The sequence below is a fragment of the Zea mays genome, chromosome 1 (assembly GCF_902167145.1).
Source record: "Zea mays cultivar B73 chromosome 1, Zm-B73-REFERENCE-NAM-5.0, whole genome shotgun sequence".
NCBI classification, from domain to species: Eukaryota; Viridiplantae; Streptophyta; class Magnoliopsida; order Poales; family Poaceae; genus Zea; species Zea mays.
Genome location: NC_050096.1, coordinates 274350148 through 274373221, shown reverse-complemented (window position 1 = coordinate 274373221; position 23074 = coordinate 274350148). Strand labels below are relative to the sequence as shown.

Below are 23074 nucleotides of genomic sequence, written 5' to 3'. Positions count from 1 at the left end.
GTTTTTGGATTGTTGAATAATTAGACAAATTCCAATCTAAATTCCGAATATAAATCATGACCAAATCAGAAGAACTGAAATAATAAGCCAAATCAGATGATGCGTACTGATTAGACTTACTGATCGATGGCACGCGCCGGAATCAGCAGGGTCGACGAGGTCGGAGACCTGCTCTCCTGATCGCAGATGCACCTCTGCGGTCGGGACGAAGGGAACTAAAAGGCGGCTCAGCTATGAAGAGAGGCGAAAGCGAACTGGGATAACGGCAAAAGGTAGCCGCGCCCCCGCAAGGCGAGGGGCCGGATTTCGGCGGACCATTCACGCGCATGTCGTGCGCCCGCGCCCTTCGCCCAGGCGAGGCGAGCGAGCGCGCGCGTGTGGCTCTCCACACTCTCTCCTCTCATCCATGACTTGGTGAGTGAGTGTGGCTTCCATATTTAAGCTAGCTCTACTCCACAAGAGCTAGCAATATGGTGCTATTGGTTCCACCTATCCCTTTGCCATCCACTTATATGGGCTTTTGAGATTTTCCTGGAATTATTAGAAATTCTTAATTGGGCCAAGCCCATAAATCCTAACATCAAACACCTCTTAGCCAGCTGGATTCAAATCCAGAAAATAAATAGACTGTGCATGTGCACCATGGTTGCCCCGACCCTCAACAAAATGTGGTTACAATAAACAGACATGCTGCCACTCAGAAGTCAGAAGGCCGCTGAGGTTGTTCTCTGAAACATCAGACTACCGAGAGTTCCTAGCTTCACATTCTTCTTGGGCCAAAAAGTCTAACTCATTTCAACAGAAACATTTTCTCCTAGAGGCTAAGATGCCTACTATCGGAACTGCCAGACAAACGGACTCTCGCTATAACCTCTACCAATCTACCATCATCACTAAGCCACTGCAGAAGTGAAACATGCAAAACCATACGTCGTCAGACAACAGACTGCCACTACAATCTCTATGTCATCATCGTCGCTGTAGAAGTGAACGTGCCAACACCATTACACCAGTCGTCATCAGAAAGCTTGTCGCTTCAGCCTGTCCATCAGAAGGTGCGCAACTGACTCGTATCCTTGCTCCCTTGCTGTTGCAATGTCAAAGAAAGTGAAAGGAAAAAAAGAAGAAGCAGATATGTTTATCAGTAACAGCAAGAACAGCATGTTTCACATATGTGGACAGGAGTCGAGTCAGAAATACCATTATATATGGCAATCCCAGTCGGTGGTATCTTCCGCTTCTTCAAGCAGAAGGAGCTGCATCATCGTGTATGACCCAAAGGGGTTAATGAATGAGCGATGGGAAAGTGATTTTTAAAAAACACTATTATATATCCTGACAGAGAGGGGGTTGAGGAAGCGCTCACCTGTTGCATATCCAGAATTTCTTGATACCCTTCTCCTCAACGCAGTGAGGGCACAGCCAGTTCTTGTTCTTCCGCACCTCTTCCATCTCTGCTACCGCGTTTCATAGTTTAGTAAGCAGGACAAAATCCAGCAAGAACAATGCCATTCCAGCGTTAAGCAAGTCCGCTTACCTTCGCCGTACCTAACTTTCAGGCAACCACGGCAGAGTATCCCATTAGAAGAATGGCAAGATGAGCACTCCGTCTTTCCTGTCAAATGTTTGCCAAAGTATTGAGCGTTGACATGATCATACTAGGTGCGGAAATCAGGGGGAAATAGGAGAATCCTCTACGGATTCTTTTTACCTAAGCATGGCTGCTTCAGGTCTCCTTCCCCGCAGCGCTTGCAGTCCTCCTCGCCGCACAATTTCTTCTGCCTTTGATCATAGAGAACGACTTTTTGTCAGCTACTTGTACACTAATCCCGCGCGGTCTTTCTCAGGAGCACCAATCGGTGATTCATGTTTGTAATGATGAGCGTGTACCTGCAGAAATGGCAGCAGATCCCAAGAACAGAGTCGTACACGCCGCCCCTCCCCCTGCTGTCGCACCGCCTCTCCTGCAGCGCCTGTACCCTCTCCTTGGCCACCGCCACCGCCCACTTCCCCTCCTTATCATCTTCCCATGTATCATCCTCATCCTCCGATCCCGCCGCCGTCAACTTACTCAGAACCCCTGCCAGAAAATAAAAAGGAACTTGCTTGAACTGTTTCCCGTCGGCCGTCACATATAACACGACTCGATCCACGGAAGAGAGCATTCAATGCTTCAACCTGTGCCCTGTCCATTCAGCCGAGTGGAACAGCGGTGCGTCGACGCGGATCCGGTCGGGCGGGTCGGCGTCGCGGCGAGGAGGCGGCCGGAGCGGCGGAGCGGGGTCATGCTCGTCACCCGTGGCCTGGGGGTCTTCCGAGGCGTCGCGCTCCCTGCCGCGCGGTGGCTGGAGGCGGAGGCGATGTCGCTGAGCTCCCCCGCGCAGCGGAGAAGGCCGAGCATCTCCATCCGGGCCTGCAAACACGACACGAACGAGAATTGGAGATGATGCGAGAAATTCCTCTTCGAGTGGAGATCGAATTCGGGTAGGGTGCCTGCGCCTTACCATGTTCTCGGAGATGCGGGCGTCGCGGAGACTCTCGTAGTCGGACTTGGCTCCGAGTTTCCCCATGGCGTCGGCGGCGGCGGCTGCGGCGTCTTTGGACGGCTTGCAAAGATTGGTTGTTGTGCTTGGAGGATTGGTAGTGGGTCGCGAGTGCTGAGCAACGGCTCTATGTGAAGTTTGAATGGGAGAAGAAAGGTAACAGAACGGCTCTATTTTATGCCGAGCGCAGGGTGCGAACTGCAGTGTTGCTACACATTTACCATTTTGCCCATGACGCTTGACGCATAAAATATCACCGAGAGATCCTTAAAACCTTAATCCTAATCCTAATCCTTGTTTTAGGATAAAACGAGAAAAAAAACGTTCCCAACAGATGCATTCTCCACAAACTATCGCAGGTGAAAAGAACCATCTCCACGGCGTAAAACTCGGCCGCCGCCCGAGCTCCCCCATCAAGCTCCCGTATCTCGTACGGAGTACCTGTGTTTTTTCAAACAAATCGTGTCAGCCTGCGTCAAGCAAAGGAGATTCCGCGGGCTCACCCATCCTCGGATATGAACTGCTCTTGTTGAAAGTCAAGAAATTCTACATCCAAGGGAGACAGATTGTTCCTCGGATATGAACTGCTCTTGTTGGAAGTCAAGAAGTCCTTGGCTCTCTGAATTTCCACTCGCGATAACTGATGCGGAGTTATACGATATCTGAAATGATAAGGACATCCGACCAAGAGCGGATCTAGACAAAAACAACCAATCCATTAAATTATAAAATCATTAACTCATTTTTTAATAGAGGGGATAACCCTCTATTTCACTATGAAATAGAAAAAGACACAAGTTCTTACAAGACCAAAGAGCCAACCAAAATTTAAAAGCCGATAAGACACACAACTATCAACTACGACAAAACTAAACCTGAACGAACCAAACTACCAGAAGCAGCACATGATCAACACAGAGCTGACCAAAGACATAGTTCGCAAAGATCAAACTAGAGTAGTACGAAACTAAACAGCTTCAGCCCCGATATAGCCCAAAGTTTTTTGGCAGCCTGAAGCTACCGAGGCGAGGGGGGAATACAACAAACGCAATGATGATGAACCAAAATAGCCAAACACAGCAGAATCTTCATTGGATCCGTCTGTCGATTGGCTTCCAGCCACGAGTCTTGTTGTAGATCTCACACGCCATCCTTCTGATTTTGAGGCTTCCTTGTTCCACCAATTTTCTTTCCTTCTTTTTCTGACGGATAGCCCAAGTATCAAGCCAATAGCAACAGGAGAAAATCACATTAGTCGGATCATTAATTCTATCAGTTCCAAAGCAACAATCATTGCGACATCGCCAGATCGCCCAAATGACAGCACCACAACCAAAAAGGACCAGGTTCTTTTCAGTTTTGTTAAAACTATCAATCCAAGAGCCAAACAGATCATCCACACTGTTGGGTATACAAGTTAAGCCAAGAGCCGAGTAGACAATTCTCCAGGTAAATCTAGCAACTGAGCACTGAAAAAACAAATGATCTATGGATTCTGAAAATCCACAAAAAGTGCAATCCAGATTGCCCTTCCAATTTTTCTTGAACAAGTTATCCTTGGTCAAAATCTTTTTATGCCTAACAAGCCAAAAAAGCTTTGATTTTATATGGGAGTCTATTCTTCCACAAGAAACTAGAAGGCAAAGGAATCTGAACCCATTTGATTTCTTTGTAGAAAGAATTGACAGAAAATTTTTATTACCCAGAAGCCAAACTAATTTATCATCCTCCTCAGAAATAGTAATATTATTACGCTGTGTAATAAGGCGATTATAGTCATCTTCCAAAGCACCATAGATCCTTCTCCTAAAATTCACAGCTCTAAAATCAGAAGAAAAGGCTTTTGCCGCTGTGATATTTTTGTCATATGCAATATCAAACAGACTAGGATATTTAGAAGACAGAGGTTCTAAATCACACCAAATATTGTGCCAGAAGCTGGTACTATTGCCATTGCCTACCTTTTTTTACAATATTTGTAAAAATTGTCTCTAACATCAAGAACACCCTTCCAAAAGTGAGAATCACTTTGTCTTTTTTTAATGAAATAATAGGCCTTCCTTTAACATATTTATGTCTGATAATGGTCTGCCAGAGCCCATTCGTATTTTCCAACTTCCAAATCCATTTAGCAAGAAGAGCCCCATTCATCTTGTGTAAATCCAAGACCTCAAGGCCACCCTGACCTCTCGGAGAGCAAACCATATTCCAATCAGCCAAATGATATTTTTTGTAATATGGCCACCTTGCCACAAAAGCCTTTTTCTGAAGAGATCCATACTCTTCAAAATATTCTTGGGAGCTTTATAAATCGAGAGCATGTATAAAGGGACATTGGTAAGACTGCTATTAATCAAAACTAACCGACCACCCAAACTAAGGAATTTTCCTTGCCAAGAACCCATTTTTTTCAACTTTCTCTACTGTGGGTAACCACAGGGACTTACACAGTTTTTTTGTCATCAATCGGAACCCCCAAATATTTCATAGGAAGACAATTATAAGGACATGTAAAAATGTCACCATACCACATTTCCTTATCAACAGCTTCACCTAGACAGAAAATTTCACTTTTATGAAAATTGATTTTGAGACCAGACATCTATTCAAATAAGCAAAGAATAAACTTAAGATTTCTGGTTCCCTCCAGATCATTTTGGAGCAAAAAAATGGTGTCATCAGCATATTGCAAACAACAACAATTATTAGGGATGATATGGGGAATGGGTCCCCTAATAATACCTTCATCTTTGGCTTTTACAAGCCAGCCCATCAGCATCAATATTAAAAAGCAGGGGGGAGAAAGGATCACCTTGTCTGACACCTTTGTGAGTGGTAAAGTAGGGACCAACCCTGTCATTTGTCTTGATGGCCACTTTACCACCTCTAACAGTTCTCATAACCCAGTCACACCATTTGCCACCAAAGCCTTTTTTAGTCATCATATGATAAAGAAAGTTCCAATTGACTTTGTCATATGCTTTCTCAAAATCCACCTTAAAAATCACCCCACTCTGCTTCTTTTTTTTCACCTCATGAATAATCTCATGGAGAGACACCACTCCATCCATGATGTATTTACCCTTGATAAAGCCATACTGAAAATCACTAATCACATTATTGATACAGCTGGCCAATCTGTTGGTCAAAACTTTGGTGATAATCTTATAGCACACATTAAGCAAGCAAATAGGTCTGAAAGCTTTAATGTCAGTAGCATTAGGAACTTTGGGAATAAGAGTCACCAATCCAAAATTGAGTCTTTCAATGTTGAGAGCATCAGCATGAAAATCTTGAAAAAATTCCTGAAAACTCCTGATAAAATTCAGCTAGGATGCTATCAGGTCCAGGAGCTCTATTATGTTTCATAGAGAACACTACTTATCTAATTTCCTCCATGTCAAACGGTCTGGTCAGGCAATCTCTGTCAATATCATCCAGCATTTGCATATTCAAATGATTCAAAGAAATGCTAGATTCTTGAGATGGACCAAACAGATTTTGGTAAAAGGAAGTCGCCAAATGGTTAATTTCATCATCATCTTGAGCAACTTTGTCTTCATGAGTAAGAGTCAAAATCTTAAGCTTCCTTCGCTTACACTTGGCTAAAAGATGAAAATATTTTGAATTCTCATCCCCATCCAGGATGAATTTATCACGAGCTCTCTGTTTGAGCTTAGTTCTCTCCTCATCAACTAATTTTTTGAGAGTCAACTCCAGGTCAAGTTTCTCCATCCTATCATTTTCTGAAAGACCAACCACTTCACTGATATTGTCAAAGATGTCAATTTTTGCCAACAATTCTTTTTTCATTTTTTTGTAATGTCCTTCAACATTAATATTCCAGCCTTTGAGCATTTGCTTCAAACGTTTAATTTTTGTTTTCCAAATGTCAATACTACCTTTAGCCATCACAGGAATAGACCAATTGTCTATCACTTTTTGTGAAAATCTGGCCTATCCTTCCAACATAACTCATACTTGAAAGCTCTACTGCCAATAGGGATAACATCCGTTTGGATACATAAAGGAACATGATCTGAAAAGGATCTATTCAAACCACGCACATTGATATTATTATAAGCAAGATCCCACTCAGGACTATCCAGAAATCGATCCAACTTTTCAAAAGTGGGGTCAGTCCGATTATTAGACCAAGTGAACAACCTATTGTTCAAGTCAAACTCCACAAGCCCATTTTGCTCAATGATACTGTTAAAAAGGAAGCTCCACTTATTAACACCCCCAGGTTTGTTTTTCTCTTACGCTTTTCATATAATATTAAAATCACCACCCACGAGCAAAGGAGCACGACTTCTCGAGCAAAAAGACGAGAGCTCACACAGGAATCTGCATTTATTCTCCTTCTGAGCAGCACCATACACATTGACAAAGTTCCAGATGAGGTTTTTTTCTCTATGAAAAATCAAGGTGCGAATCATAAATTCACCAATCTCATTTTCTCTCACATCAAATACATCAGTATTAAAACCCACTAATAAACCACCAGATCTACCATTAGGCGGGGCAGAAAACCAGGCAAACAGTTTACTACCAGCCAGCGAAGTCAACCAAGACTCACTGAAATGACTCCTTTGGGTTTCTTGCAAACCAATAAAGTCGATTTTCTCATCTCTAATGAGTTCTTTCAGAAACTGGACCTTAGAACCAATCCCTAAACCCTGACAATTCCAAATGAGGCCTATCATCAGAAGGGGTCTGGGGAAGATAAAATTTCTCTGCTTCCCTCTTTTTATTAGGTGTACACCTAAATTTAGGGGAAGCTTTTTTTTGCTGATTCTTTCGATGTTTAATTTTTCTCCCTTTTCTCAGGACCATAACATCCAAAAGATCATAATCAATCTCTTTCTCAGAATCAGCATGGACACTACTATCCACTTCATTAAAATCATCAACAATGGGCTCCTCAGTTTTTTTAATTCCACATGATTGAATAGCCAGAATTTTTCTGGACATTTCTAAATCTCTTATCAAGTCAAGATTAGCCATAACAGTGGATTCAGAAGAACCCAAACAAACTCCTAGTTTATTAGAAATATCACACAAATCCTCATTACTAGCATTAAGTAAAGAGAAGGAATTGTTGTTCATACCTTTGTTGAGGAAGGTGTCTTTAGCTTCAGCTCTAGAAATAGCCTTATCTGCCACCTTAATATCTTCATTCTTCTCCAATCTTGAGCTTTTTCTTATGCTTTCAGTGGTAGACATCTGGATCTCGCTTGACTTTTTACCCACCGGATCCTGCTTTTCATCTTTAGTCGAGGGAATCGAAAGCACCTCGCCCACTTTAGCTTGGAAGTCAGTTTGCATTTCCTCCATATCTTTTGCAAATTCTTCTAACTCTTGAGAACTCAACAGGTCATCTTCATTGGGATCAAAATCAACTTTCTCATCACTAAGATCTTCCAATCTCAGCCCATCACCTGATTTATCTTTAGAACTATCTATGAAAACTTCAGATTTTTAAAGGATTATTTGTCTTGGGAGGAGGTCTCTCCCACCCTAAAATTAGGAGTGGGTCTTCCTCACCAACTTCATCATCATTTCTGGGTTTTTCCCAGATTTGTCAAACATCGGATCATTTATCCCATGGATATCTACAGAAGCTCTCTTACTAAAATTACTAAAATTCATTAGTGTCACAGCAAAAAAGGGCCTGGATCTGCCCCTGCTTGTGAAGGTCAAAGAGAAAAATGATCAGCTTGATTTCGGTGGCTTTGCGATGATGGCAGAGCAATGTGGATTAATATCTTGGAGAAGGCTCATGCCTTTGAGTTTCAAGACTGGTGATTATGTGGTCTAGAAATGGGGGGAAAGAAAGTGTTTACTGTGAAATTTTTGTATGACTTCCTCGCCATTACTGTTTATGTGCCATATTTTAAACATATCTGGAAAGGGTAAATCCCTCCAAAAATCAAAGTCTTTATGTGGTTTTTAGAAAATAATGTCCGGCTAACCAAAGATAATCTATTTAGAAGAAAATGGGTTGGGATACTTCTTGTGGTTTTTGCCCTATGTTTGAATCGACCAATCATCTTCTTTTACATGCTGCTATAATTTGTTTGGGGTGTGTGGCAAAATGTCTTAACACGCAAACTGTTCCTGGAAACCTGAGAGAATGCTGGATATGACTTAAACAGAATATGCCTATTGCTGATGACATATACATTATTGGGGTCTGTAACACCCTGATTTTGGGTTATAAAATTTCTTTCTAATTATCACCCAAAATCATGTGTTACTCTTCCTTTTCTCACTCTAGGATTTGTCTCTCTAGATTCTCTCTCTCTTTTTCCTTTTGATTAGAAATAGCTTAAACTAACTGTAGGCTTTCTCTCTCTAGATTCTTTCTCTCTTTTTCCTTTTGATTAGAAATAGCTTAAACTAGTGGAGGTTAAATATTTATTTTTGTCAAAACCTTATGAGTCATGACATATTACATCATGTTGAGCTTAAAATACTCTTTGAAGTGTTGCACATGTTTGAATTTATTTGAATTTGAAACTGTTGGAGGCCTGCTTCGTCGCTGAAGGTCCCATAAGAAGAAACACCTTCGGAAGATTGACACAAAGCCGAAGCTATCAATCAGAGAGCTTCGGAGTACATTTCCAAATGCACCGACTTAAAGATGAAATCACTACTACAAATCGTGTTATATGAGACGGTTAATTTTTAGTTATTAAGACGCTTATGATGTGTTCAAATTTGATGGAGTCGCAAAAGATGTTACATTTTTAAGATGGTTATAAACCGTCTTAAAAGATATTAAATAAGACAATTTTTAATTTATAACCATCTAAAAAAGGAATTTGTTACGTCATTTTGTCCAATAAACCGTTTTACATTAGGTTTTGTTTAAGACACTTCTTCGAATGAACTGTCGAAAATACGAACATTATAAGTCATAAAGTATTTATCAAACTGACTATAATAGCCTATAATAATAGACACACGCAACAGAAAAACCATCTTATTTAGGAGACTGATATTGGACGTTTTAAAAACCGTCTTATTTAGGAGACCGATATGAGACGTTTTGAGAAATGTCTTATTAAGATTTGAAATGACTTACTTGGCAGTATATTCTTCAATTACCACATTATAATAATTTAAAAGAGAAAAATACATACACATATATTTAATAACACCATAATTAATATAATATATATAAATAACATTCAATATCTCATAAATAAGCATTGTCAAATAACTCATACATAAGTGTACTCTAAATTTAAACTTGCTCATCAACTGTTTGTGCTAATATTGAGCCTAACTAAGTATATAACTTGATGAATCCATGAAAGGGCAAATACAACTTGATGAAGTCCATGATCTTGTTGGTCTCCAGATCAATCTTGATGGTGTCGTTGGCCTTGATGAGAGGGTCGGGGTAGCGGATGGTGCGACCGTCGTAGGTGTTCAGGTAGGGGATGCCTTTCTGGCCAAACTGTACAGACCTCACCTTGCAGAGCTTGAACTGCACATAAACCAATAGAAAAGAAGTGAGCATTTCATAGGCGTACTATGAAAGGGCATGGGAATTTCCAGCGATGTAAATGGATAGATAGACAGAGCAACATCTATTAATAGTCCTAACGATTGTAGCACATGACATGACATTTAATAGAGATCTGTCCAAACAGATAAAAAAAGATAAACATAAATGCAAGTAAAATATAATATAACTATTTTCAAGGCTAAGTACAAGGCAATATAGGCAGTAAGTGTTATTTGTGGGGAAAAGAGGAAAAGGGAAATTAGTCAACTAGATCCTGTTTATAGTAAACCTATGAAATGTTGTGTACACACCATGTTAATGGACTGAATAAATCCAAATATTGCGGGGAAAAGAGTTCATTACAAATATGCATATCTGATAACCTCTTGTAAGCTAAAAGAATGAACCTGAGATACCAAAGAATACGGTAGCTTAGTAAAGAGTGAGAAAACAAGAAAATTGTGATGCAAAGATGAATACATCAATCATAACAAGATAGTACCAAATCTGAAAGATGGAAAAAGAAGGCACTAAGTTAGTGATGCAATGGTAGTTAATCATTTCTAAGTTTAATGATCAAAATCATCAATATTTAGTCAAGACCTTAGAAGAACTTCCAAACAAATAGCAAAACCCCATCAGTGTTATGTTTGTAAGAATTCTAGATACAGTTGAAACCTACCGATCTGAAGTATTCAACAAAGTGTGGTTCTTGAAAGACAATTGTTCCTTGAAAGACAATTGACCGATATTATTTTATTGCTACAACAACCATTTCATCCATCAGATCATGCCATTCTCGCTTGTGGGAAATTGGAGGATGCATGCTTTGTAGAATACTTGGATCCACTGTACAAATTGATACTTTTCTCCTATGCTCAGGGGATAGATCCAATTGAGCGCTATGAAAAGCCATGTCGCGCAAACCTGCGCCATTTCAAAATTAAGTAGTAACAGCACTAAACACATAAACATCTACTACCAAAGGATTTTTTAGGAATCAGTTCAAATTTCTAAATGCATTAACAAAATATATATATATATATATAACATCCAATAGAGAGAACAAGTCAAACTATTAGTTCATCAGAAGAAAATAAACATATTATGACCTAGTTGTACCTCCATTGTTCCCAATTATTAATAAAAAGAGCAAATGAGCCAAAATCGATGACCAGATTTTAGGTCCTAGTACTTTCTAACTGGTTAGCAGTAATCACTAATTCATGTAGAAATGGCACAAGAACAGGTTGATGTTGCTGTAAACATGAAAGCTCCTGACCTACTATATTTTTACTAAGTCTTAACCAAACTACACCGAAGAACTGTCTCATCAGTTCACAAATTTGTACACCAAGAATTAGTGATGCTTGAAGCATTTAGTAAGGAGAAAAGGGAACATAGAATTAAATTGTACAACCGATAGGAGTTAGAACATCACCAGCAATAGCAGTGTAACTAGTAACATGGCACATGGGAATCCCTAAGCAAATGTCGCAACAATTTCTAACAGACAGAAACGTCTTGTTCAGAAATATAAAGCAATAACTAGCACTGATTTATCACCTCTGATTGGTTCGAGCAGTCCACAACCTTGACTATGACATCTTCATCCATTTCTTCATCCATGATCTCCTGGATACCTCTCCAAATATAGTGAGTCTTAAGAATAAGGGGGCACAGATGACACAACTACAGTTGACAATATCAATGCTACCTCCAAACATAAATACAAAGTATCAGGGTAAGTATCTGATTGCATTGTGACGTAATATGGTCATAAGATCCTGTAGACCCTTACCAATCAAATATCAAAGCATTAAGGTCACATCTAAATTTTGAAGGACCCGTTATGGTTATGATATGTGGATAGAAGATGGATCTACATCTAACATAATAGTTTTTCTGTTCATAGCGATGGTGTGGCTTGCAAATGTGGCAAAAGGCTTGGTATATAGTTATGGATGTGAAAAAAACTGAAGCTCATTGATATCGTCGACAACAAAAGGGTTCTGTTGCACATCCTTAATCCTAGGATATGGTCTGATCGATTATGGGAAAAGCTACAGCCTTGTCACGATCCAGACAAACACTGATCTTAGTTACTTTATGAAATACAAATTTTGGCTTAGCCAATGACTACATTTGGAAGCAGTCCAGTTAGAACCACTCATTAAAAACTATTAGTCATAAGACCAAGTTTAGAAAACAGGAACAATAATCTATGAACAGGTCATATAGTGTAACACAAACAAAATACTGAAGATAGACATGACAAAAATCCATTTCCAAGGAAACCAAGATAGACATGTCATTGGGGATAGGAGGAAGGCGAGGAGGAGTGAGTGGTAGCAGACGGACCAGAAGGCGAGCTTGGAGAGGAGCAAGGTCGGCAAGTGGTGGTGGTGGTACAAGGTTTAGAGAACATAGACCCATTGATCTAGGATATAAAACTAACACATGTGGAAGACACAATACAACAAATTTAAGGAATAGTGCATGCCTCAACTGCCTCCTAGAAACTTTCAAGATAATGTTGCAAAGGAACAAGAAGAAAAACATCTAATATGACAGGAAATATCACTCGATCAACTCCATAGCAATCTTACCTCAAAGGAAACATGCAGCCTACCAAGGTATATGTAACTGCAGTTTGAATAATATAAACTTACAACTTACAAAGGTAAAACAAACCTTTTGAGCAGAAAACACAACACTTTGTTCACATATGAAGCCAAAATTGGCCCTCTCTGGTCTCAAAAAAAAGTTGCCCTTCTCTATTGATAGAATAAGTATTTCTCTGATATCTATCGATTATTCAAATGTAGTGCCTCAACATTATTGAAAGCTCTCTTGTGAGTTTTGGTGTTTGGATGACAACTCAATTAAAGGACTAACAAGTGTACTAAGTGTTGAACAGGTGCTTAAGGTAAAGCCTACAGGGTTCAACACATGTGAACAATTGTGATGGTCCAAGAACTGGATTATGGATACATGATGGACATCACAAGTAAGATGGACATTGCAAAAGTGATACTCGGGTGCGTAGCTCGGAGACAACTGATCAAACCAAGGACGAAGGCAAGAAAAGCTTCGAGGTACCAAGTGCACGGGAGAAGGTCAAGGAGGCTGAGGAACCCAAAGCCAAGGGTGAAGAAGAAGGCTTGCAAAGTCAAGGGTGATCGAGTTGAGAACAGCTACGGCACATCAAGGATCACTACATAAGGACATGACTTACAACCAATGAGGTAACAGCTACAGTTATGTGGTGTAAGTCATAAGGCTCAAGACCAAGCTCTAAGAAGGAGATCAAGGTCACTAGAAGGAGAACAAGTGTCAAAACCAGAACTGGAAGCAGCCCAAAAGAGCTAAGTTCACCTTGATCTTTAGTTTGGGTTGTTCCTATGTTTGGAGATGTTCTATGTGACCTATGCAGGATGTTGGAGCTAAGAAATGTCAATCTAGATCAAGTCAAGCAGGCTTGATGAGTTAAGAGTCCAACATCAAAGCTCAAGCATGTCAAATGCTATAGATGTAATAATTAAGAGAAGGTATGTTTCTAGACTTAGTACATTGGTTTTGTGGACTAATATGCTTGTCTAAGTGTTAGAAACAAAAAGAAGAAGAAAAGGAAAGAGGTGCGAAAGGCTTGGCTGTGTACAACCAAGATTCAGCTCAGTCTGGCACACCGGACTGTCCGGTGGTGCACCGGACAGGTCCGGTGCGCCAGGTTGAACTCCGGCGAAAAGGTCGCTCTCGGGAGAAGTCTGGCGACGTACAACTATAATTCACCGGACTGTCCGGTGGTGCACCGGACTGTCCGGTGAGCCAACGGTCGGCTAGGCCAACGGTCGGCCGCGCAATCCGCGCGTGACGCGTGGACGAGCCAACGGTCAGATAGGGGCACTGGACTGTCCGGTGTGCACCGGACAGTGTCCGGTGCGCCAACGGCTCCAGGACTGCAACGGTCGACTGCTCCATTTATGGAAGGAGATCAGGCACCGGACAGTGTCCGGTGGTGCACCGGACTGTCCGGTGCGCCACTCGACAGAAGGCAAGATTTGCCTTCCTGGATTGCTTCCAACGGCTCCTAGGCCCCTTGTGCCTATAAAAGGGACCCCTAGGCGCCTCAAGCAATGTACAAGCGCAGCCAACAAGTATAGACATCTCTCGAATCAATTCTCACTCTCCCTCTTGTGTGTAACTCTATAGTTTGTGTAGAAGGCACAGCTATAAGCCTTTAGAGAGAGGAGAAGTGCTGCTTAGAGCTAGAGCAAGGTCTTGAGCGTATCGTTACTCTACCGAGGTGTTGCCGAGAAGTTTGTAAGCAGCCACGGTGTTGTTGTAACCCATCTCAATAGTGAAAGGCTCTATCTGTCATACTGACAGATCTGAGCAAACGGAGGAAGGAGTTGAAATAGACTCCAAGCCCAGGTGTGGCTAACTCCAACGAGGACTAGGCAAGCATTTCAGGCTTGGCCGAACCTCGGGATAAATCCTTGCGTCCGTGTGCTCTATTCTGTATTGTATCCTGACTCTCTGTCTTACTCGTCTTTATATCTGCACTTCAATACTTATCTATGGTATAAGCTTTATTTGAAGTGCAGGACATTTTGAGACAGGATCTTCTATTCTGCTGCAACCTACTCGAAGAGTCTTCTCACTCCACTGCGTACTAAGTCTTCGAGTAGAGTAAGAATTTAAGTTTTAAAGTAATAAGTTTTATTCGCCTATTCACCCCCCTCTAGGCGACATCCAGATCCTGTTCCCGGGTCAAAGGGAACTTTCAATTGGTATCAGAGCTAGGCCTCTCCAGTGTGGGCTTAGCCGTCCGGAGATAACGATGTCGTCACAAGAGGTAACTGTAGAACTTCTTTTAGGCGATGGTTCTAATTACAAGTCTTGGTCTGTCTCTATTTATAATGCTTTCATGAGTGTTGATTCTAATTTGAGACAGATCTTTAGTAGAAGTATTTTTCCCTGTGATTTTAGTAAAAATCCTTCTAATGAAGAACTAAGATGTTTATCTCTCAATCACCATGCTTGCAACATCTTAGTTGACTCTCTTTTTAGAAGTGCCTATTTTGCCATCATGAGTAGTGATAGTGATCTATTTGTTGATGCTCATGATTTATGGAATAGGATTAAAGAAAAATATTTTGTGGCAAACTGTGATGCTCCTACTCCCTATATTACTTGTGATACTAACCATTCAAAGGGAGAAGAACAAGAACGATGGCACCCAAACGATGAATCCACCTCGTCGACAGGTTTGTTCTCCACTAGTGATAAATGTTTTATTGCTAACAATGACGGTGGAGACGAAAGTCATGATGAGGAGGAATATGAGGATAATAGCGAGGATGAATCTTCATCATCACAAGGTACATTTTCCTATATTGCTTCCACTAACATTAATGACAGGGAAAATGAGACCGATGATGTGGAAGAAGAGGAGATTCGCCGTTTCTACAACCATCTCAACAAAGCGGACAAAGCTCTCTTAGTTAAGTTGTTCAGAAGGAACAAGGAACAAGGCGAGATGCTTCTCAGGCTAGAGGAGACCCTCATCAAAACCAACAATAGCCTGGAGAAGATGACCAAAGAACATGAGGAGCTAAAGTGCTCTCATGACGATTTGGTCCAACGGTATGAATCTATTTTATTTGAGCAAAGAAATAATTATGATGCCTTATCCTGTGTTGCTCAACTTAAAATGGAAAACGCCATGCTTAAGAGACAAGTAGAAATTCTAAATTTAGAAAAGCTTGCTCTAGGTGAAGAGTATGATATGTTGTCACATTCTCATAATAAACTAGTTGATGACCATATCATGCTTGATATTGCTCATGAAGTAGTAATTACTAGTTTTAACTCATGTGAACCTCATTCTTGCACAAGTACGCATTTGGATAATTTATCACCATGTGCTAACCCCTGTTGTTCAAAAGAAAGCCAATTTTTGAATAAGCATCAAGCTGCAGGGTCACAAAAGAAATTGTGTGGGAACAAGAAGCAAAGACAACTGAGGAGAAGACACATTGCTCAACTCTCTCAAGATATCCACAGGCGCGTGGTGAAGAAGCTTGAGAAAGGAAAAACTGCAGCAAGTGTCAAGCTCAATAAGAAAAATGTTCCTAAAGATGAAGAAATCAACATGAGCTTGGAAAAAGGTAAAGATTCAATTAATCATGTTGTTTGCACTGACCTTCTCTCCATGTCATTCAAGTACAAAAAGGGAAAAGGAAAAAGGAGGTGTTTCAAGTGCAAGAAGTTAGACCACCTCATCGCGTCTTGTCCATACAAAGACAAGAATGAAGGGACAAGGAGTTGTTTTGGATGCAACAATAAGGACCACACGATCACTTCATGTCCGGTCATGAAGAATCAAGGATGTGCATCCTCCAAGGTGACCCTCACCAAGGAAAATGACACACAGCAAGCGTCATGTCAGGTTGAGCGACGCTTCTGCTACAAGTGTGGTGAGCAGGGTCATCTATCCAAGGTATGTTATAAAGGTAAGATTCCTAAGCAAGTGAATTTGTGTCAATCTTATTCGCGTAGGAGACCCAAATCATACACTTGTGCTAGATCTATAACGAGATCACCTAGAACTAGCACAAAGGCAATTTGGGTACCAAAGGCACATTTAAATGATCATTATGGACCCATCCCGAGATGGGTACCAAACTGTGCTAACTAGACCATGCAGGTGCCTTGAGATGGACTGGAGACCATGGGAGAGCTTAAGACGGTTATCTAAAACTCTATGCTTAAGTTGTTAATTGTTTTGGTGTTTATTGACCCAAGGTTGAATTATTGTGAAACACTAATCCCATGTTCATCTCAAGTGAAATAAGGTGTATAGGTCCTGAATCATTATTGGTGAATCAAGTAAAGGACTTTGATGAGAATCTACACCTTGCTCTCCAAAGGATGGTACCCATGTATTTTAAGTACATAATTGCAATTTAGTATTGTTCTTAAGTTGGCTTGTTGTGCTATCTGTCTTTGGAGTAGTTATGCTTTATGATTGCCTGTGTTAAATGAATTATAATGATGTTTGCTTAATCATGACTGGTGCTATATAGGATATATCTTTTGAATCATTCATGGGTAGCTCTTTCATTTGTTATATCCACAACGATTAACTCTCTTGGTGTATATGGATAAACCTGTAACTTTTTGTAAGTCATGCTATGTGCAATTATGACATTTTGTTTAGTCCATGTTCACATGATTACCCTAGTTTGGTACTGTGTGAATTTTAAATCCATCTCGTGCCCTTTTGAGCTATGAGGTGCATGAGCAAAAGGAGCCCTGAATTGGTGATAACAAGTGCTCTCATAAAGGCAAAGGTATGGAAAATGGAACTGTGCAATTTTATTGAATATCTTGAAGTTCCATTGATAGTGATCATAGCTGTGTTCTTGTATTTCATTGGTAGTATCGTGGCTTAGGAGACTTATTCCTTAAAATGTTGTTTCTTTTGGTGTACCTAAAGAACCTTCTTAACTATGATGTGCTTAGATATGATCATGTTGTTTTTCAATTAGTATAGGTGATGCAATGATAGTTAAGTATGAAGCATGTCTAAGTTGCGTGTAAATGTTATACTTCCTGTGAGTATTCAATTGGCTTAGGTGCCACTGAGGCATGCATTGTTGTATTTAGTCAACCTTTTATTTAGCCTTCAATTGATGTTAAGTGGCTTTTCATTTGATATTCAAATTGGCATCTTTGTGTGATGAAAGTGATAGAGTATGCCTTGACCAAGGTATGTTGTGATCCCCTCTAGTTCTAAGGAAGCTAGAATGTGCAAAGTGCAAGTCATTCAAATACTTGATGCACAACTTGAGGGGGAGCACACATAACTTGTGCCTTTTGAGACTAACTGTTTCTTGAGCAATCTTGTACAGTCTCAAGGTGGAAAAGAGAAGATGAGCATGAAATGGAGCAATCAGGACTTGGGTACTTCTGTAAGTCAAGAAGTTGGTATCTCAAGTCGTGAGTAAGTGCATATTTTTTAGATTGCTCATGCTCTATAATATCTGGTGATAATAGATGCTTATTCTTAAATATCATGGAGCTATGATAATAAATGATCTTGCAATTGGTATCTTTCAATTGGTAGCCGTAATAGTTTGCTTCAATTGACATCTTTTGATAATCATTAGAATAGAAGTTTCTTCTTGTGCCCAATACTATAACTTGTTCTAAGTTTGGTGTCTTAGCAACAAGAAAAGGTTAGGATAAAGAATCAGACACAAGTGTGGAGAAGCTCTCGAGAGATTAAATACTTTCAAGATGGGAAGTACACTACAACATGGTAAAGGTACAAAAGGAAGTATTAAGCTTTTTGCATATATGTATCTTACCTAAATATTGATAGTGCATATGTTCAACAAGTAAGGGGGAGTTTTGATAGTCGTTTTTCCTCCTTAACCCTGCTGTCCCTTGACATCATCCTATGTTCTTGCTTGAGTATGGTTTTTGGTGTTTGATGTCAAAGGGGGAGAAGTTGTGCATTAAAGCTTATCTCAACCTGAGAGGAAAGCTTATCCTAAGGGGTGATGTGTTAATTTGAGCTTTGCCAGTGTGATATTCATATGCTTCTTGCAGTATTATATGTGTTGCATCATATGGACTAGACTAGTGTTTCCGCTGCAATGAATTTTTTGGCCTCTATAGTGTAATAGATAGTCATGTGGTTAATGGTGCTTTAAGATTGCTTTAAATTAGTGTCTTAGTTTATGTGTTGCATCATATGGACTAGACTAGTGTTTCCGCTGCAATGAATTTTTTGGCCTCTATAGTGTAATAGATAGTCATGTGGTTAATGGTGCTTTAAGATTGCTTTAAATTAGTGTCTTAGTTTATGTGTTGCATCATATGGACTAGACTAGTGTTTCCGCTGCAATGAATTTTTTGGCCTCTATAGTGTAATAAATAGTCATGTGGTTAATGGTGCTTTAAGATTGCTTTAAATTAGTGTCTTAGTTTAAATTGGTATTAGTTTGAATTGGTATCTTAATGATGAATAGTGGTAGGTTGATATTCCTGTGATATATCCACTAAATTGAATGGTGTTTAACTCTGATTATGTGCATTTGTGTGTTATAGCATCATGGTTTGTTTCTTGACACAATGCATTCCAAAATTGCTAAGGTATAGAAATGTTTCGAATTGCCTAAGTATGTGCAAATTGGCGTCTGAGGCCAAAATTATGTTTTTGAAGTAAGCACATATTTAGGGGGAGCATTCTATAAACTTAGAATTCAAAAGTTGTGCTTCAAATCTTATTCTTATGTAAGCTTTAATTGTGTTGCCATCAATCACCAAAAAGGGGGAGATTGAAAGCTCTCTTGTGAGTTTTGGTGTTTGGATGACAACTCAATTAAAGGACTAACAAGTGTACTAAGTGTTGAACAGGTGCTTAAGTGTAACGCCCTGAATTTGGGGGTAGAATTTTTTCTTCTTTTCTCTCACCAAATTCGGGCGTTACTCTCTTTTCTCTTTCCCCGTTTGTCCCTTCTTCCCAATTTCAAACCAGTATAGCGACAGGTGTCCGTGTTATGTATAAACCAAAACCTAAGTGTCATGGGTGTTGCATCATGCCGAAGCACATTTCTTTGTCTGATGTTGAATGTTCGTCTCGTTCCGTTCCGGATTTCGGTTCGCGATTTAATTCCGTTTAGTGGTCGCGCTCGTCGTGGGTTTTCGATCCGCGAGGTGGCCCGGCCCAACCTAGCCCAGCCCAGCCGGCCCGGCCCGCCTCGGCCTGCGCGCCCCCGGCGCCCAAACCCCCCCCCCATGCGCCCCCCTCCCCTCTCTCTCTCTCTCATTTGGATCTCCCGCGCAAACAACCTCTCCTCTCCCTCTTCCACCTCTCTCTCCCCGTGGTGCCCTAGGATTTGGAGACGGCGATCACCGGATCTTGGACCCCGAGGTGAGCTCCCCTCCCCTTCTCTTCTCTCTCTCCCTCCCCCTCCTCTTCTTCCCCACGCGCGCCCTCCCTCTCCCCTGCTCGCGCGCGCCCCTGCCCGCCCCTGCTCGCCGGCGGCGCGGCGCCCCCCGCCCCTGCCCGGCCCCGCGCGGCGGCGCTCGCCCGCCCCTCCCCCTCGCGCGCGGTGGCGGCGCCCGCCCTCCCCCGCCCGCGGCGGCGCCCGTCCCCGCCCCTGCTCGGCGCGGCGGCGCCCGTCCCCGTCCCCGCCCCTCCCGGCGCGGCGGCGCCCGACCCCGTCCCCGCCCCTCGTCGGCGGCGCTTCCCCCCACCCCGGCCCGCGCGGCGGCTCCCGCCCCCCTGCCTGCCCGCGCGGCGTCCCCGCCCCTCCCGGCGCGGCGGCGATCCCGCCCGCCCCCCGCCCGGCCCCGTGCGGCCCCCTGCCCGCCCCTCGGCGCGGTGGTGCCCCGGCCCCCCGCTCAGCCCCCCGACCCTGCCCCTCCCCGGCGGCGCCCGCCCGCTCGGCCTCCCCGGCGGCGCTCGGCCGCTCGGCCCTCGGCGCGGCGGCGCGGCTCCCCTCCCCCTCCCTCCCCGGCGGCGATCCCGCCCGCCCCCTGCCCGACCCCGGCCCTGGCGGCGCTCGGCCTCGCCCCCTGCCCCTCCCCGGCCCCGCCCCGGCTCGCCCCCTCGGCTCGCCCGCTCGGCCCCTCCCCGTGGCGGCGCCCCGGCTCGCCCTCGGCTCGCCCGCTCGGCCCCGGCCGGTTCAACCGCCCCCCTGGCCGGTTCAACCGCCCTGGCCCCAGCTCGCCCGCTCGTTTCCCCGTCCCGGCCTCGCCCGACCGTATTTTCGCTCGCCCGCGTTCGCGATGATTATTCGTTAATTAGCGTGTTGCGTCGCGCGCTTCGCCGCGCGACGGATTTGTCTAAATTCAGATTCTATCTTGTGTTGCGTCGTGCGCTTCGTCGCGCGACGATCCATTTTTGTTTCAGGTTGTTTAAGGTGTAGCGCCGCGTGTGTATTCACGCGACGTTCCACTTTGGACTCAGTTTAGTCGACGTATGCCGTCGTGCGCTTCGTCGCGCGACGCTTAACGTCTCCTCGTAACTAAGGCGAAGTGTCTCGTTGCGTGCTCGGTCGCGCGACGATTCGTTAACTTCTTAATTTGTTTTAGAGAGCTTTGTCGCGCATCTCGCCGCGCGACCATCCTTTTATTTATCTCCACCTGCTTATAATAATTAGACATGAAACATGACTTTACTTTATGCTAAACATAGTGTCTACATTAAATTTCCTTCCATTAAGCGAGTAGTTAATTTATAATCATGTAACGTGATCGTTTCTCGACTGTCTTTTCCTCTTTCTCTCTTAACCGTACTCGCGAGCCTGCGTAGAACGTCTGTTTACTTATTGCATTCTATTATATGGTGTACTGTTCTTTTGTATTAAATATGTGGATGTATGTATGTTTGCGCTCGCATAGAGAACGATCCAGTTGAAGAGCCCGAGGAACCCGCAGGAGAAGCCCCTGAGCAGCAGTCGTTTGGTGGAGGCAAGTGTCCTTTGACCTATCTATGTCCTATTCATTATTTAATTCACCTCCCGCTTTACACATTTATACCTAAGGATTGACTAGCTTTTGTTATCCATGTCCTTGTTTACCTATTCGGGTTGGATTATTACTGTTTAGCTTTATGCTATTGCTTAACTCTAATCAATGAACATGATGAGATTATCTATGATACGCTGTTTTCCCTTCTCTTATTATGATGTTATACTTGTGGTCTTCAAGGGGGCTCGAGCGGTTTCTCGAGTGCCTCTCCGTAAGGACCTGTTCTATGGATGACCGCCCGGGAAAACAGTGCAACCATGAGGGTGGAATGGGGTGCCCTTAGCTGAATAATTAGAGGATCCGGGGTGTAGTTCACTTAGCCGTCGTGCCGTCAATGGGGCTCGGTGTATGCGGCTCGCTCTGCCAAGGTTGATTTGTCCCTTGGGGAGGAGTGCGGTACATTTAGGAAACCTAACGGGTGGCTACAGCCCCGGGGAATCTTTGTAAAGGCTACGTAGTGATGCCCTGCTAGGCCACCTAGGTAGTGGTCAATGGGGAGTAGCTCTCTCCGGGCAGAATGGGAATCACGGCTTGTGGGTAAAGTGCACAACCTCTGCAGAGTGTTTGAAAAACTGATATATCAGCCGTGCTCACGGTTATGAGCGGCCAAGGGAGCTCCAATGATTAGTGATACTTGATCAGAGATATTTTGGTACAGGTGGTTATGAGATTGATGGTTTTGGTTATGATTATGGTGCTGGTAAGTGGTACTCTTTCCGTTTGGAAAGGAGTACGTTTGGGTTAATAACTTGGGTTAATGCTAAAACTTGGCTTTCTACTAGTAAGTAATAATCTGACCAACTAAAAGCAACTGCTTGACTTATCCCCACATAAAGCTAGTCCACTACAGCCAAACAGGATACTTGCTGAGTATGTTGATGTGTACTCACCCTTGCTCTACACACCAAACCCCCCCAGGTTGTCAGCATTGCAACCACTGCTCAGGCGAAGATGAAGCCGTGGAAGGAGACTTCCAGGAGTTCCAAGATTACGACGAGTTCTAGGTGTGGGTTAGCGGCAACCCCCAGTCGGCTGCCTGTGAAGGCCGCGTTATCTACGTTTCTTTTCCGCACTTTGATTTATTGTAAGAACTATATGGACGTCTCAGACGTATGATGTAATCGACTATTTCCCTTATTAATACTATTTTGAGCACTGTGTGATGATGTCCATATTATGTAACTGCTGTGTACGTGAATAACTGATCCTGGCACGTACATGGTTCGCATTCGGTTTGCCTTCTAAAACCGGGTGTGACATAAGTGGTATCAAAGCCGTGCTGACTGTAGGACCGCTAACCTAGAGTAGAATGGTCGTTCTAAGGACTATAGACCTCTGTCTCTGCCTTGACTTTGATATCCCTTCAAAAGTTGGTCATACCGACCAAACCTATGTTCTACTATATATTATACCTTGCTGAAAATCATGTTTTATTCTAATCCTTCATTTACTTATG

The 23074-nt window shown here is 42.7% G+C and overlaps 1 protein-coding gene and 1 long non-coding RNA gene across 3 annotated transcripts; both read right to left on the bottom strand.

Annotated features, from left to right (window-relative positions):
* Positions 1 to 575: 575 nt before the first annotated feature.
* On the bottom strand, positions 576 to 2747 carry LOC100273932 (Zinc-finger domain of monoamine-oxidase A repressor R1). 2 transcript variants are annotated; one of them, XM_008669840.2, is made up of 8 exons: positions 2505 to 2747; positions 2179 to 2413; positions 1891 to 2080; positions 1712 to 1782; positions 1538 to 1615; positions 1367 to 1454; positions 1201 to 1256; positions 576 to 1087 (listed from the first exon to the last, which is right to left on the bottom strand). In XM_008669840.2, exons 1-8 carry the CDS (start codon positions 2568 to 2570, stop codon positions 1020 to 1022), a joined length of 852 nt encoding a protein of 283 aa, XP_008668062.1. In that variant the 5' UTR covers positions 2571 to 2747; the 3' UTR covers positions 576 to 1019. The 2 variants fall into 2 exon arrangements, with proteins under 2 accessions (XP_008668062.1, NP_001141796.1); NM_001148324.1 differs by having other exon boundaries at positions 774 to 1256; positions 1891 to 2413; positions 2505 to 2669.
* Positions 2748 to 9732: 6985 nt separating this feature from the next.
* On the bottom strand, positions 9733 to 10991 carry LOC103643896 (uncharacterized). The gene is made up of 2 exons (XR_561372.2): positions 10748 to 10991; positions 9733 to 10044 (listed from the first exon to the last, which is right to left on the bottom strand). It is a non-coding gene; the product is annotated as an uncharacterized lncRNA (long non-coding RNA).
* Between the last annotated feature and the right edge of the window lie 12083 nt (positions 10992 to 23074).